This window comes from Schistocerca cancellata, chromosome 2 (genome assembly GCF_023864275.1).
Source record: "Schistocerca cancellata isolate TAMUIC-IGC-003103 chromosome 2, iqSchCanc2.1, whole genome shotgun sequence".
Lineage (NCBI taxonomy): Eukaryota > Metazoa > Arthropoda > Insecta > Orthoptera > Acrididae > Schistocerca > Schistocerca cancellata.
The window spans coordinates 837,083,509-837,100,896 of record NC_064627.1 but is presented as its reverse complement, the minus strand read 5'-3'; the positions used below and the strand labels follow the sequence as shown (position 1 = coordinate 837,100,896).

General features: G+C 44.0%; 1 protein-coding gene across 1 annotated transcript in view; it reads right to left on the bottom strand.

Moving 5' to 3' along the window:
• Window positions 1-17,388, bottom strand: part of LOC126162751 (ATP-binding cassette sub-family C member 4-like) — a 386,365-nt gene that overhangs the window by 228,299 nt on the left and 140,678 nt on the right. The window contains exon 5 of the mRNA XM_049919433.1: window positions 1,157-1,391. Within this exon, the coding sequence (XP_049775390.1) occupies window positions 1,157-1,391 (235 nt within the window). The remainder of the gene's footprint in view (window positions 1-1,156; window positions 1,392-17,388) is intronic.

The following is a 17,388-nucleotide window of genomic DNA, read 5'->3' as shown; positions in this document are numbered from 1 at the left end:
CGCAATTTTCTTTGTTTAGTGCTAATTGCCACTTTTCACACCATACAGAAATTCTCTCTAGATCATTTTGTAATTGGAATTGATCGTCTAATGATTTTACCAGATATATCAATTGCTTATGACAGGGTTGGCGAGAATGACTTCTTTTGAAATTCTTCAGTGTGATCCCATGAGGTAAATTCACGGAATTACTTAACAACATGATAAGCAATAGCATACTCTGTTGCTGAATACTGCTGTTCGACATGGATTAATAACGCATACACTAAGAAGATACTCCTATCACACTCTGTTATTGAATACTGCTATTCGACATGGATCAATAACGCTTACATTAAGAAGACAGAGGTGCAACTCAGGCAATGCGAATAATTACAGGATCTACTGTGAGAGCAAACACCTGACGGGTAACTGTTCTCAGCAATATCCTGCATCTAGCTCTAAGAAGATCAGAAGCTCTCTTGAAGGTTTCGAACAATATTAAGAAAAATCCTCAGCTATCCATTCATCGAGATATTGCACAAGCAGAAACCAAGTGTTAGTTAACTATCAAGTGTCAGTGCAAGATATTTGAGGGTGATTGTTGATAGGATGGGTTCGTCTTAAATGGATAAGTAGTGCTCGCGGAGGTGGAAGATACAGGTGGATAGTCCTATAAATATTGCTTGGGATATAGAAGGAATGCCAGCAGCCTTGCCGCAGTGATAAGACCGGTTCCCGTCAGATCACCGAAGTTAAGCGCTGCCGGGCTTGGCCAATACTTGAATGGGAAACCGTCATGGCTGCCGAGCGGTGTTGGCAAGCGGGGTGCACTCAGCCCTCTTGAGGCCAATTGAGGAACTACTGGACTGATAAGTAGCGGCTCCGGCCACGAAAACTTATAACAGCCGGGAGGGCAGTGTGCTGACCACATGCCCCTCCATATCTGCATCCAATGACGCCTAATTTCTGCTCGGCGATTGGTCGGTACCGTTGCGCCTTCCGAGACCTGTTCGGACGGTCTCGAAGGAATCATCTAGAGAAGCTTCGATCTGAAGGAGATGAACTGGTTGAAATGGATCTGGAGGGTGTGTTGTGACTTCTTTGTAGGATGGAGGAACAGGAAGGCGATCGGCCTGGAGGAGATGAGTTTGGGAACGAGCTCGGCGGTACTCACGTTGGGAGGGCAGCGTGATGATGAGGATGAAGGCGGCGCCGGCGAAGGCGGCGTACTCGACCTGCGTGTAGAGCAGGTACACGATGAGCGGCAGCTGCAGCGCGATGCACCACACGCAGTGGCCCCACAGCACCACCTTGTCGAAGCGGCTCACGTCATTGGTCATCAGGTTGACGACGCCACCCGTCGGCGTCATGCCGCCCTCGCTCGGCGTCTGACGGCTCAGCCGCAGCACCTGCGCACGACAAGCACGTCTTATAGTACGCGAAGAGTTTTGCTGCTCAAGTAAGGCAGGGGGAGGGCATTGCAGTGCAGGAATAGCTGCGCGATGCAGTGTGAGGCTGACATGAGCGACAGTACCTCAGCCTGTATCGTGCGCTTTTCCCTCGTGAAACAATGACTGAACCTTAGATCTCAGACGATAGTCCCATTCTGATGAGGAAGAAGACACGCCGATGTTTACTGCACTTAATAAATCAGAATGGAAAATCGGATAGACGAGTAGTAAAAAACAACACGGTGAATCAGCATAGATGTCAGACTTTTCTAATACGCGGTTCACTAAGTACTTGCGTTTAAATCGGAGTCAGTTAATCTCCTGAAGGTTGTAATACTAGGTAGAAGTCAATAAAAATTGGATGTGTTGTCGAGATAAATTTTATTTGCATTCCTTACAAGAACAACCAAAATCTAAATTTAGTTACTCTCATAATTCAGCAGCTAGAACAAAATACATAAGTGTCACAATCAGTATTTACATCATGTCGTATAAATACTAACTGTATCAGTTACAAAGCTTTAACGGCATAATAACGTTGGTAAGACTACACTTCTTACATTTATTTTGGTGGGTAGTTTCTTATACAAATACTGCTATTTTCACTGACTCTTCTCTATATTAACGTACATTTTCAGTTTTATGACCATCGTCCAATTACACTGTCCTCAAACGATGAGAAGTTCTTTCAAATATGTCGTGTATTGATGTTGTCATTTTAAGAAAGATTTTAACGATGTGAGAAGTTGTCAAGAAACTAACACTAATCAAGAATGTATGATGGTATGTATTTTCTAATTAATTCATATATACATTCCTGATCCCTGCTACAGTAATGTGCTGTTCTGTAAGCTGTGCCGGCCGCGATGGCCGAGCGGTTCTAGGCGCTTCAGTCTGGAACCGCGCTGCTGCTACTGTCGCAGGTTCGAATCCTGCCTCGGGCATGGATGTATGTGATGTAGTTAGGTTTAAGCAGTTATAAGTTTAGGGGACTGATGACCTCAGCTGTTAAGTCCCATAGTGCTTAGAACGATTTCAACCATTTTTCTGTAAGCTGTTGTATGTCGTCAACACGAAAAAAAAAATTGTTTTATATTTTAGATCTGAAGATGACTAGGTCGCTAGCTAAATTTAGTAATCCATCCAAATAAAGAATATTTCATGTGCGATCTTGCATCCGTGAGGTTTTCAGTCCCTAACACAAATACAACAATGCACATTATCATAAAGCAGCATCTGTGAGGAAATGAGTTGTGCACAACAACATTCCCGAAATGGACTGGCTTGCCCAGAGCTCCAACCTGAAGCAAATAGAACATTTTTGGGATGAGTTAGAAACTCTACTTCGCTTCAGATCCCAACATCCACCATCAGTACCGTTTCTGGTTTTGAATCTTGAGGCAGAATGGGCTGGCATTTTTCAACAGACATTCAGACAGTTCACTGGAAATCCCCAGCAGGGTTCAAGCCGCCGTAAAGGCGAATGGTGAACACCCCCCATGTTAATGTCCACTAATGAGTGTTCGGATACTTTCGATAACATAGTTAATATGGGAAGAGATTTGAAAGTGAGACATTCTGCATACAACACGTAAATCGAACGTTGCTCTCATTTTATCATACGACGACTTCTAGTAGTCATATTCGAGGTAAGGGATATCTCTGTGCATTCATAAAGGATATGCTTAGATTATTTTTAGACACCAACTCACAAATCATAATTAGTTATTTACTGAAGAGAGTACTGAAGAAAATTTAAAAAAATATAATTTAGTAACAAAAAGTAAATTAAGAACGAAACATTTTCGACGCGATAAAGAAAAGCCTCTGGTGAGATTCGATTCAACATATACCACAGCTACTGGAATAGTAATACGTCTCTCTACTAAGGAACTACCGAACTTTTCTTTGTAGCGTAACAGTCGAATAGGCCTGCCGAAGCTGAAGAACGAATATTAAACTGGAAATAACAGATTCTGGAAGGCACATCCATTCACTTGTGTAAACCGCGCGTAAGAACTTAGACAAATGTGCCAATCATCTGATACGTTTCTATTAGCTGAAAACTATAGAGATACCGGATGGAGGTCGAAGTAATCACAAATAAACACATCCATTTTCAACAGTTTTACTATGACCGTTTGTCTGTTTGGCTAAAGATAGACTATTATAAAATAGAATCTTTTGAAAGAATGTTGAACATGGAAAAGCCTACAACTGCACAATTTGTATCGAATTAAGGTTTAAAATATTAAAAAAAAAGACAGTTGACTCCAGTTAGATTCGAAGGCGCGTCCTTTACGTTCGTAAACCATAAGCATATCCACTTTTTTTTTTTTTTTTGGCCACTGAAACATACAACCGATATTTAAACAAAAAGTGTTAGTTTAGCTAAAATATTTATCCGTAGGTAACATAAGTAAAATTTTTCTCAAAAATTTACGTTATTATGTCGATGAATAACACAGCAATCTGCACATTCTTTAATCGCAATGTTTTGGTCTACCCCATACGGCAGAGTGCCTTAGTCGCTGGCTACACGTGTACGATGTAAAGACATTTCCATTTCCTTGGTTTCAGTGTCTGTCACATACATCTTCTATCTGATAATGTCGCAATATTTGCTTTATGTAGACGCAAATTAAAATGTTCGCTGCGGACAGGATTCGAACCTGTGCGGGTAGAACCCATTGGATTTCAAGTCCAACTCCTTAACCGCTTTTTTTTGTTTTTTTTTATATTTTTTTTTCGCTGGCAAGTGCTCTACCAACTTTTTTTATGTCCCAAAAGAAAAATCATATATAAAAAAGAAGGAAAAGAAATATAGGACTGAAGTGACATCCTCGTCACTTCACTGGGAGTACATCCTATCCCTCGAAACAACGTAAACCTGGGACTCCCCACCGCTTCGGGGGGTTATGAAACATGCTGCCTAGAAAGTTCGCAAAATTCGTTTTATATTTAGAGTGGCGTCGGATGATTTCGTGTTGTTCTAGTAGATAATGCCAATAGTCCATGCCCGATATCAATGTCCGCGAGAGCACGTAGTGCGATGCGTGTCCACCAATCCATCGGATTGCCGAAGTTTTTTGTGAGGGGAAAAATACAGCGTCAGGGAAAAATAAAGCGTCCGTCGTGATCGTTGATTCGTCGGTGCGTCTGAGGAGGGCCATGATGCGTTGCGTAAGCCGCCAAACATCCGTTGCCTCACCGCACTGCAGAGAATGTTCGTCGGTGTCCTGCATGCCACATATAAGGCAGAGCGGGGAATCTACCATGCGAATGTCGTACAATCGTTGGCGGTTGACTGTCTTGCGGTTGATTAGTGTATACCATGACGATCGCGCTGCTGTGGTAAGGAGAGGTGTATGGACAGCTCGCCAAATCTGTCGCCAGTTTCGTGTTGGGTATTTAAGTTCGACAACATTGCTGCCATGATGACGCCGCAAGTAACGATATATCTCACGGGTAGTGGGGAGTCTTGTAGAAGGTATCTGTAACTGAACATAACTAAAATCAACAAAAAATCGCGCGACGTGAGAAAAAGAGGGCGAGATTGTGCCTACCGCCACCGGTGGTTCAAAGGACGTGGGAAGAAGCACATCCAGGATGGCCGACGTGATGGCGTGTTGCCGTTGGTTCCAAGTGCGTAGCGTCGTTCGCAGGTATAGAGCTAGAGCCTTGGTCCGCACATCCGTGAGGTTAAGTCCTCCAGCATGGTGTGGGAGAGTTAAAGTCTTGTATTTGACCTTAAACAACATTCCTTGGCTGACATAGTATCCAAAGGCCGCCATTAATCTGTCAGCAATACCATGTGGCACTGGCAGTACCTGTGCCAGGTGCGGCAGTCGCGAGGCCAGGTGAACATTAGTGTAGTCCACCCTTTGGAGCAGGTCGTGCGTTCGGAGTGAATTGTTGCGTATGTGCAGTCGGACGTTCTGGAGGAGACGTCGCTGGCTCGCCGCCGCTGATTGCCGTAGCGATCGGGTGAACAATACACCTAAGCATCGCAAGATGTCCACCGTCGTAAACGGACTGTGCAGATCGTCCAGCCCTCGACCGATGTGCATGATCTTGGTTTTATTCATGTTGACCCTGCTTCCCGCAGCTACTCCGTACGTCGTGAGAAGGGTAACCACCTGATTTACTTCATTCTCCGACCGGACGAGTATCATCAAGTCGTCGGCATATGCACGACACGTGAAGGAGCTCGCACGGAGTCGGACGCCTGTTAGAGTCCGTCTAAGAGTCTGCATCAATGGTTCGAGCGCTATTGTAAACAGTATCATCGACAAGGGACATCCTTGCCTAACTGAGCTGCAAACAGGAATCGGTCCTACCTCCCTGCCATTGACTCTCACCGTCGAAGAAGCGCCGCGAAGGAGGCGCATGAGGACGGTAATAAAATCCTGTGGTATCGCCATGCGTCGCATGGTCGAGTCAAGGAAATCATGGTTGATCCTGTCAAAGGCACGATCAAAGTCCACCGATACGAACGCCGCTCGCATGCGACAAGTTTCCGTCAGGGAAATTACGTCACGGTATTCGCCGATGATAGAATGGATGTTGCTCCGAACCCCTAGACAAGCCTGGTCTGGTGGTATTGTCTTGGATATTACAGTCTTGAGCCGTACCGCCAACATTCGCGCAAAGATCTTATAATCAGTATTGAGCATCGTGAGCGGTCTAAATTGATGGGCGCTGACACTCGCTGTCGATTTCGGTATTGGTATAAGCAGTCCCGCCATGAACTGCGACGGAACGTCCGTGTCAGGGCTCAATAACTCATTATACATCAATACCAACTGGGACATCATTAAATCCGCAAATGTGAGTGTCAACCCATCTGACCCAGGGGATTTATGCACCGCACCCTTCGCGAGTGCGCCCCGGATGTCATCTTCCGTTAGGGGTTCCAATAGCGCCTCTGCATCCGGACCATCCACCTCCGTTTGCATCTGTCGCAAAATTTCTTCTCCTGTCCGATTGTCCGTCGGCGTCCCAGTGAAAAGGAGGCGGTAATGCTCCAGAAACTCAGCAGCAATGTCCTGTTGTGACGTCAAGGGCCGACCATCGTCATCATGGAGGACTGTGATTAGGGATCGGCGATTACGCGCATGTCCCTTGGACACATGATGCATGCCAATACGTTCTCCATCGACGTTGTCCAAGCACCGAGCACGGATCGAAAGTCCCTCCAGTCGACGTCTCGTGATCGATAAAATACAGGCCTGAATGCGATGGACTTCCGCTTGACGCTCGAGCGATGGGGCCATGGAGGACAGGTCGCGGAGCACCATGTAGAAATAATCAAGTGTATCTCGGAGCCATTTCGCTTTTTCCTTGCCATACGTGATGAGAGCTCTTCGTATCACCTGTTTTGCACACTGCAGCCACCACGAAAGAACCGTACGGTGCAGCGGCAAACGGCGAGTGCAAGTCTGCCATGTTTCTTCGATCCGCTGGCGACATTCGAGATCCACCAATAAGGATGAATTCCACTCGGCCATTAACACAAATGTGAAACACTTGACTTTGTAGAAATACTACCGACGTGGAGTTATATTTCAACCGTTTCTAACAAGGGAACCTCCCCATCGCATCCCCCTCAGATTTAGTTATAAGTTAGCACAGTGGATAGGCCTTGAAAAACTGAACACAGATCAATCGAGAAAACAGGAAGAAGTTGTGTGGAACTATGAAAAAAATAAACAAAATACACAAAATGAGTAGTCCATGCGCACAGATAGACAACATCAAGGATACTGTGAGTTCAGGTGCGCCGTGGTCCCGTGGTTAGCGTGAGCAGCTGCCGAACAAGAAGTCCTTGGTTCAAGCCTTCCCTTGGGTGAAAATTTTATTTTCGCAAAGTTATGATCTGTTCGTTCGTTCATTGGCGTCTCTGTTCACTGTAATAAGTTTAGTGTCTGTGTTTTGCGGCCGCACCGTAAAACCGTGCGATTAGTAGACGAAAGGACGTGCCTCTCCAATGGGAACCGAAAACATTTGATAGCAAGGTCATAGGTCAACCAATTCCTCCACAGGAAAACACGTCTGATGTATTATATAAGACACTGGTGACGGCATGTGCGTCACATGACAGGAATATGTTGTCGACCCATCTAGCTTGTACACTTGGCGAATGGGTAAAAAGATTCTTCTACCTTGCCCTATTTAGATTTTCTTGTGGATGTGATTATCATAAATAAAATAAATTTAACTTTTCATTCGATGGAAGAATTGAACCAAGGACCTCTCGTTCCTCAGCTGCTCACGCTAACTGCGGGACCACGGCGCTCCTGAGCTCACAGTGTCCTTAATGTTGCTTATCTTGCGCATGCACTACTCAGTTTGTATATTTTGCTTATTTTTTTCATAGTTCCACACAACTTCTTCCTGCTTTCTCGATTGATCTGTGTTCAGTTTTTCAAGGCCTATCCACTGTGCCAACTTATAACTAAATCTGAGAGGCGTGCGATGGTGAGGTTCCTTTGTAAGTGCTCGAATAATGATTTCCAAAAGAAATAATACCATGAGTTAAATTGCAATTAATCTCGACCTATAATGTATGCTAACTGCTATTCTGCTTCTATTTGACGATGTAAACACGAAGCTTAAGCTCCATAGACCGCCTGAGTTGTGAACACTGGCATTTCTGAACTTGGGCTCGCGCAGTGCTCTGTTCGTGGACTCTAAATTATTCGTGCGGGTCAGTCTTTTTGCCTCTCCTTGTACAATGAAGTCTTGGTTTTTATCACTCATTCCTCTTTGAGATCACCGAGAGGAGTGGTGCGGTGGCTAGCACGCTGGATTCCACACTCATAACGACGGCAGTTAAAATCCCAGTCTAGGTTTCCTAATTTAGTTTTTTCGTGATTTTCCTAAATCTCTTGAGGCTAACACCAGGATGTTTTCCTTAGAATGGACACAGCCGACTTCGTTTCCAGTTCTTATCGAATCAGAAGTTCTCGTGGTTCATTAATGACACCATCGCCGACAAGATGTTAAACCTCAAGATTCCTTCAATGATAAACGACTGGAAACGTACTGAATATGAAACTCGCAAACTAATGTACACCTCAATAAAATCTTCTTGAGACACAGAGGAGTTATAGACCATGGCTGAGAGCGGGCATTGATTGAAATCTGTGGGAGAAGTTGAAAATTTGTGCCGGGCCAGGTTTCGAATCCGTGTCTCCTGCTTAATAGGCACTGAGGCACCCGGAAACAGGGCTCGGACTTCTCTGAAAGAACGGAGACCCTCCAACCCCTTCCCACACACACACAGACACACACAGACACACACAGACACACACACACACACACACACACACACACACACACACACACACACATACATAGATATATATAACTTCCTGGTTTACGAGCAGCGTCACTTCAAATAAAACACTCGAGTTTTAGATATCTGTCCCCACTATCGTCATATTATCTATATGCCTATGAATGAGCTCTAATTTCTCTTATGCAGGTTCTCTAAATTTTTTCAAGATCGTTTCTCGAAAAGAACGTCGCCTTCCCTCCAGGGATTCCCAACTGAGTTCCGTAATAGTTTCGTGTTGTATGAACCTACCAATAACAGTTAGCAGCTAGCCTCTGAATTGCTTCGAAGTCTTCCTTCAATCCGACGCGGTGCTGGCCCCAAATACTCGAGCTGTACTCAAGATTAGATCATACTAGAACCTTACATGCAGTCTCCTTTACAGATGAACCACACTTTTCTAAAGTTCTTCCCATAAACCGAAGCCGACCATTCTTCGTCTCTACCACAATCCCTACATGCTCCTTTCATTTAGTATCGCTTTGCATCGTAACTCCTAGACATTTAATCAACATGAGTGTCCGAAGCACGCTACTAATATTGTATTAGAACATTACGGGTTTGTTTCTCCTTCTCATCTGCATTAACTCACAATTTTCTACATTTAGAGCAAGCTGCCATTTATCACACCAACTAGAAATTTTGTCCAAGTCACCTTCTATCCTCCTACAGTCACTTACAGCCAACACCTTCCCGTGTATCACAGCATCATCAGCAAACAGCCGTAGATTGCTGCTCACCCTATCCACCAGATGATTTACGTATACAGAAAACAACAGCGTTCCTATCATACTTCCCTGTGGCACTTCTGTCGAAACCCTTGTCTCTGAAGAACACTCGCCATCGAGAACAACGTACTGAGTTCTGTTACTTAAGAACTCTTCGAGGCCCTCACATATCTGCGAACCTATTCCATATGCTCATACTTTGTTAATAGTTTGCGGTGGAGCACCGAGTCAAAAGCTTTTCGGAAATCTAGAAATATGAAATCTACCTGTTGCCCTTCATCTGTTGAGTCCATCGAAACATTGCGCCAGTTAGGCAACGGTGCGACGACACACTGTTTCATTAACTGCTCAAATTCAGGGGCTTGTGGCAGGTGCTGTCACGGATTTTTTTTTCCTTTTTCATCTGTTTTTACGTTAACTTAATGCTCGCAGCTTCGGTAGATACTACTCCGGACAGCGAACACAGAAACACAACGTTATCACTTCCAATGAATCAATAGTCCATAATTTGCTCGTGGTGGAAAATCCTTTCATACTTCCCCAAAATAGCCAGTGGAATTTCTGTAAGTCTCTTAGATTTTTTTCGCCTCAGAGTATTCTTAGAATAGATTTGTCAGCACCCTTTATCAGTTTGGGGTCACTGTCATCTCCATAATTGTAAGCTTCAACGATTTCGTTTAAAATGATAGTTACTAGTACCAATGATGCGTTTACAATGTAATTTTAATTTCAGACCTACATAAAACCAAGATTTGAGTCTCTGTTACAGAGCGATCAGAGTCCTGCCTCCACCCAAATGATCGGGTTTCGATATCTGCTACTTGCAACGGAAGAAGGTTAGGTATTAATGTCCTGCCGCAGCGTGGACATTAGAGACGGAGCATAAGACCGGATTGGGGAATTATGTGTAAAGAAATGTGCCGTGTTCATTGCCAATGAACCATGCTGGTATTCGACTTTGGAGAAAACACGACAAACCTATGGCAGGAAGCCCGGACGGGAATTTGAATTGCTGCTAAATCAGGATATCCTATCGAAGGTTTGCTCAGCTGTTCTTCAGCATTCGACTCGGGGGATCAGTTCCAAGGATTTCCTCCTCGGCAGAAGGCATGGAGAAGGATACGCCAAGTTTCTGGAAAGCGAGGAGCTACTTCGAGGAGAAATAGCGGATGCAGTTTGGGGAGCCTACATTAACGGACGGGAGAGAGGGGTACTAACCACATGCCCGCTCACATCGACTTACAGTGGCGACATTGGCAGAGAACTAGACAGCAAACAACTGACAGCACGCGGTTCTTGATGTCTTATCGTGGAGTTACACTGCACAACAAGATCCTCACCAAGAGCGGTTCGGTACAAACTAGACGACGCTGCTGGGGCAGGTTCTGTCCGATTCGTTCCAGATTCATAATCCGATAAGCTTCACATGAAGAGTGCATATAAGACGAGGCCTTAAACCCAACACATCTCCTCAATGAAAAGTAAAATTTATGGCTGTAATCTCTCTGAAAGTGATAACACATTATCTGTAACTAAACTGGTAGTTATCAACCTAATATCATAGGTAACCACCTTTCCATATCTCTCTGGCAATTGTATCATATATTCAGGTCTCTGGGGTCATCAGATATCTATCACTTTTCTGACAAGGCGCTAAACCCAAGACACCAATCCCATAATGGGCAAAATTTATGACCATAAACCTACGTAGCAAATAAGATTATCTTGATGTGGCTAATTTCTTCTTTAATCCTTGTCCAAATAAGACGAAGCACTGGCTCTAATGACCTCTATATCGACTTGCCGTTAATCTCTGGCTTCTTTCCTCACATATTTCTTATTTTATTCCTCCGTGGCCGGATCTTGAAATCCAAAGTTTCTCTTAAGGTGGATAGGCTTCTTACGTCATTTATTATAACGTCGTTGCTTGCTCTGAATGCCACGTGAGCTTGTGTACCTTGAGAAACTGATATCTTCTGTCAACGGTCGTAGCGCCAAGTGTAAATTCTGCCTCATTAGCACACAGCTGTGAAACAAACAAATCACAGACTAGGAAATTTTTACCACTACTCGCACATACATCTCGGAAAAGACCATCATAAAACAGCTGATGCCTCGGAAGTGTTTCTTATGAATTTAGCAGTATAACCACACAAATCATGTACCAACAATCACAAATTTGTTGTTGGAAAAGAGCTGCCCTCATCGTGTCCCATTGTCCATTCCTCTTTCTCATCATAAACGTAAGTTATATCTAGTAGTAATAGTTACACATTTAATCTATACATGCGTAGGTCCTGAATCTGAAGTAATGAAAATATTCAAAAGTACCTTTTCGTTATCTGTTCATTTATATTTGGTTGTTAGTGGAAATTCTCGCCGCGCTAAGTCTTATTGCAGTATAATAGGTAATTTAAGGTGTTTTTGATAACGTAAAATCTCGAACACTGACGACAGACGAAATATAAAGTGTTAAACGTAGGGAAAAATCCCTCATAGTCCTATGCAAGGAAGTGTTTTATTTGATGTTGTCTTTTTGATCTAGTGTTTTACTTAACCGATGACATTCGCTTACTCATGTTGCATATGTAGGCTGTTCATTGCATTTATTCTTTGATAACGATCTACGTAAAAAGAAAGCAAGTTCTTTTTAGCCCCTATCAAACTGTTATTGCGTAAATTTGAGATATGTGATGGACACGTTTTAATTTCGTGTTGTGTCCGTTATTTGTGAAAGTTACGAATTGTGTTTTTGAATAGATTATTACAACCCCAACTAATCGTTTAATAATCTGAATTTTGGTAGTTCTCTAGTGAGGAAGAAAAGAGTAAATTGATTTTTTAGTAATAACGATATATTTTCTGAGCATTCAACTCTTCAGTGAAGAACTAAACGAGGAAGAGTTAATTTTATTACGCTATTATGTTGCCAAGGTGCTGAAAATTCAGACAGTGTAGCTCAGAGATATTAAAAAGTCGCTGTTACGCATAATTACGGAAAACATACGGACAGTGAAAATGTCTGTTCACTTGTAACTACAAAATTTATACTTTCTGAGTGATAAATCTCTGATTCTGAATGGACAACGCATTGTTGAAGTAATAACTGAATAAAAGTACCGTATACATCAAGATTACATTAAATTACCACCATAATTAAATCGTATGATTACATTACCTATCTGCAGATTTGTAAAAATATACTGTTGGGATAAGACAAACAGCAAAGTAGCTACGCTGTGTTGACTCTGATCTTGCTGGCGATAATGCAGGATGGAAGAAGTGAGGGTTCTAGGTTTTTCTTCCCATTCCCCAAACAAACATTTTTACGTGACGGTGGGCGGCGTAGTTCGATTAGATAAATTCAGAAGTAGATTTCATGGGGATCCGTGAGAAACTGTTTAAAGGATGTCATTTTCTGCGTATGGCTGCAAAAATTTTTAATCTGAAATTGCAGTTTCGGCGTAACGCCACTGCGAAGCATAAATTTCAGATATCAGACACAGCACAGATATATGTTATTGGTAACACAACCCTTGCTGGTTTGTATCCTACTAAAGCTATGGAAGTCACAGCTGTGATCACTGACACGAATAATACCTAATAATACCTAAACTTGTGCTATTCACACGCGGCTTGAAATACAGCTCAAGAAGTTTGCTCAACAAATTAATCTGTCGTAACGTTTCATGTTAAAACGATTCTGTAAATATCCTTTGTATGAACTTCTGCGACGACGCGAAGCGCGACTACAAACTAGTTGCTCACAAATCGCTGCTGCAGCGTCGGAGACGATCAGAGAAGTGCAGACCGTCACGTGAGCAGTCTGCAAGTGCTGCATAAGGTGCACAAATGTGAGACGCGGGCAGCATACGCAGACGGCGGTGCAACGTGCGATGCGCGGTTGCCAAATGGCCCAGGCGCCGAGCAGCCGGCCAGCGGCCTGTGGCGCGTTTCTTGCGGTTCTCTGAGGACGCCTAACGAAATCGCAACGTCCCCTGGACAATCAACCTCACTTACATGTCCCGTACATTCTCTCAAGGTATAAGTTAAGCGATCATCGAAAGGAAGGGAAGACTGAAGATCGGGGTTTAACGTTTTGACGAAATAGTGCGTGAGAGTAAATCAATAAATGGAACAGAATATTCAAAATTCTTAGGTGTTTGTATCGGTAATAGCCCAAACTAGAAATCAAATATTACGGAACTTCTTAAAAGTTTGCAATCTGTAGCTTTTTCAGTGCAGATACTATCGGATTTTGGAAATGAAAATGCCAAATAGTTGATTTACTTATAGTATCATAAGATTGGGTGACCCATCAATGAGGAAAAAGAAATTTGTTGGACAGGAGCTTGTAATGAGCAATGATCACAATATGTAGTGTCCACACAAGGACTTCTTGCAGATAGCTCTTTAATCAGTCGGGTACACTGACGACAACTTTGCAATATATTTAATTCCATATGCAGTTTTTGTCAAACATGTCATAATAGTAACATCCATAAATACAATACTGAAAGTAAGTGGCTCCTATCAGTGAGGACGACTTCTTGAGATATGCTCTTTTCATCTTTTCATGGTACAAGCAGTGTCTGATCAAAATTATCCGAGCAACAATATGTAATGCGAAACTGACCTCAAGATGTCTGGAGAGGCCGACCAGCCAGTAAAAAAGGAGGCCGTAACAGCAGAAGGGATCGTTCAGGAGAGCTCAGTGATATGGAGCATTTACCAGTCATTGGGTGTCACCTGAGTAACAGATCCGTCAGGGACATTTCAACCCTACTAAAGCTGCCCGAGTAGAGTGTTGGTGTATGACTGTTAAATAGAAAGAACAACCACAACTAAACCAAGACCAGGTATACCTCATGCACTGATGGATAGAGATCGTCGAGCATTGCGGAGGACGGATGTAATAAATCTAATGAACTCAGCGGAAGGAATGACTCGTGTGTTCCAAAGTGCTACTAGCAGTCCATCCAGCGCAATGGGTGTGCGTAGGGAGTTAAAAAGAGTGTGTGTGTGTGGGGGGGGGGGGGGTACAATGGTTGAGAACCTTCTCATAGGTAACACATTTCTGTAGTCAGTGCCGAGGTGCGAGCGAGATGATGTAAACAGCGACGCCATTGCGTAGTGGCTGACTCGAAAAGAGTTTTTTTGGAGTGATGAATCAAGTTATACTCTGTGGCAGTACGATGGGTTTGGGTTTTGCGAATTAATGAAGGACATTACGGCCACCATGGGTAGTGCCAACAGTGAAGTGCAGAAGAGGCGCTGTTACGGTACGGGGGTGTTTTTCGTTGTTAGGGTGTTTTTACGCTTAATAAACGCTAAATGCGGAAAGATATGAACACTTTTTACAGCAGTGGGTCCTGTGCACAGTAGGGGAAGAGTTCGGATGATAGTCTATATCAGTATGACAGTGCATCCTGTTGTAAAACATCAATAACATTCCTGAAATGGGCTGGCTTATCCGAGTCCCGACCTAAACCTAACACCTTCGGAGTGAGTGAGAAGTCGACTTCGCTCCAGATCGCAGCGTCTGACATTACTGTATTCTCTGGCTCTTGAGGAAGAGTGGTCTGCTACTCCTCCAGGGAAATTCAGATACCTCATTGAAAAAGTCCCCTGGAGAGTTCAAGCGGCGATAAAGGCATAAGATGGACACACACTATATTGACGTCCATTACAGGGCGTCCAGGCACTTTTCATCAGATAGTGTATGCATTTGTTCTATCAGTCAGACGATTATGCCTGGCCATACAGTGTTGGTCTGTTGGACAACGAGAGGACAAAATGCACCTAGAGTGACTAATTGATAAAGGTAAAGTTTTCATCAACCCGCTGGTTTGAATACAATAGTGCTCAACTACGCACAGTGCTACTGGGGAAGGTTTACGTTGACCTCCTGCGCTCTTTCTATTGACTTACCCAGCCAGTTATGGCGGGACCTACACCCAAAAACGTAGACTACCAAGCAAGATACAACTTGGCATTTTTCACTTTAACAAGCCATTCAAGAGCCGCCGGGGCACCTACTCACACTGTAATTAAATCGGGCCGAACGTGCACAGCAATCAGGAGACCGTAGAACTGCAGCTCTAGCGCCGCCACCATGGAGGACTTGCTACGGGTGTAACTTCATGCACGTACACAGAATCGGGGAGTGTGTAAATGCTTAAGAGTTGTTTTTCTCTGTGGCAGGTATAATGGCCACCAGAGTGCATTAGTGTTGTTCATGTGTAGTATAGTTATCAAGCTTGGTATGGTAAATAAGGGGCGTGAACAGCGTTAGATGGTGAGTGAACACTGTGAATGCCGCAGAGATGCTGCATACTCGTGTGAGACAGCGTTATCATCACCTTGCAGAGTTTAAAAGCGCCCTCCTCGTGGCTCTCCTCTTGATCGAATAGTTCGATATCCGGAGCTGTGAGGCATTCGGATGTGACAGTGACCCGAGGACGGACTACATGGGAACGTGCGGGCAGCCATACTCGTCAAGGTTTCTGTTGGACACGCCTGACTACCACAAAGATGGATCGCCCTATTGTGTACCAAGCACATCGTAATCTCCCCACATCTGCGACTGCCGTCTGAGAGCAATAGGTTTCTGCAACATTCTGTGGCATCCCCCACCATTGATCGAGACTAGCTGCAGCCGGACTAATGAATTATCATCTCATGCGTAGGCTGCTGTTAACACCACAACACCAACGGCTGCCTTTGGAGCGGTGTCGTGACCGAGAAGCGAGGACTGATGAATGGCCTCCCATTGTGCTCAGTGATAGATCGCGGTTCTGCACTACCGCTAGTTGGTTAGTATGACGGCGACGTAGGATGAGGTCCCATTATTTCAACGATTCGTAGAGGCACCGTCTGGTTTGTGCGGCACTCAACTGCGCGGTCATCAGCGCCCGTACAAATTCCAATTTCTACACAGTTCATTTTTTCACGCAATCCAATCGAGCCACTGTCACGAGTGATGATGATGAAATGAGGACCACACAAGCATCCAGTCCCCGGACAGAGAAAATGTCCATCCCGGCCGGGAATCGAACCCTGATGCAGCAACGCTAGCCACTAGACCACGAGAGAGGCATCGTGATGTTTCTCCTAGTGGCAGGGTGTAGGGAGACATTTGACATTACTTCAGGTCACGTCTGCTAGCGACTGAGGTACTCTGACGGCCCAACAGTACGTCATGGACATCCTCAAGCAAGAGTATTGTTGTGTTACTTTTCAGCAGGACAATGCTCATCTAAACATGGCAATTATCTCAGTCAGCTGTCTGCGTGATGTGATACTCACGCGGTCAGCAATATCCCCAGATCTATCCATGGAAAAAAATTTGTGGGGCCAGCCCGGACGACACCTCCATCCTAGTGCCAGTGACAACAATATCGACGACCTGTTTAAGCAGTTATGGACTATCTTGCCTCAGGAGAGGCTAAAACAACCTTACGATAGCCCTCCCAACTTAATCAGTGCATACGCCCAGGCCAGAGAGGATGCAACGTCATGCTGATACAGTGGTTCCCAACCTCTCTAAGACTATTACCCCTGAATGTAATCAGCTATTATGTAGTACCGCATCCTCCCCTCCGTCTCCTTCCAATGATTATCAACATTAGCGCGTAACTAAACTTTACAATGATAAAGAACTTTCTTTGAATATTTTTATTATTAAAATGTCGGAATGTAGGTGTTTTATTAGACTCTGAGTAATTGATTCATTGAGATAATTAATACTGACTATTTCTAACAAAAAAACCCTTGTTCACTAAAGTACGAGCAGCCCTTAGCGCCTCGCCATCTTACAACTATTCATGACGCCCCATTTCCGGCTTAGATCTTTTTTAATATGTGACTTGTAAGTACTGCATCTTTT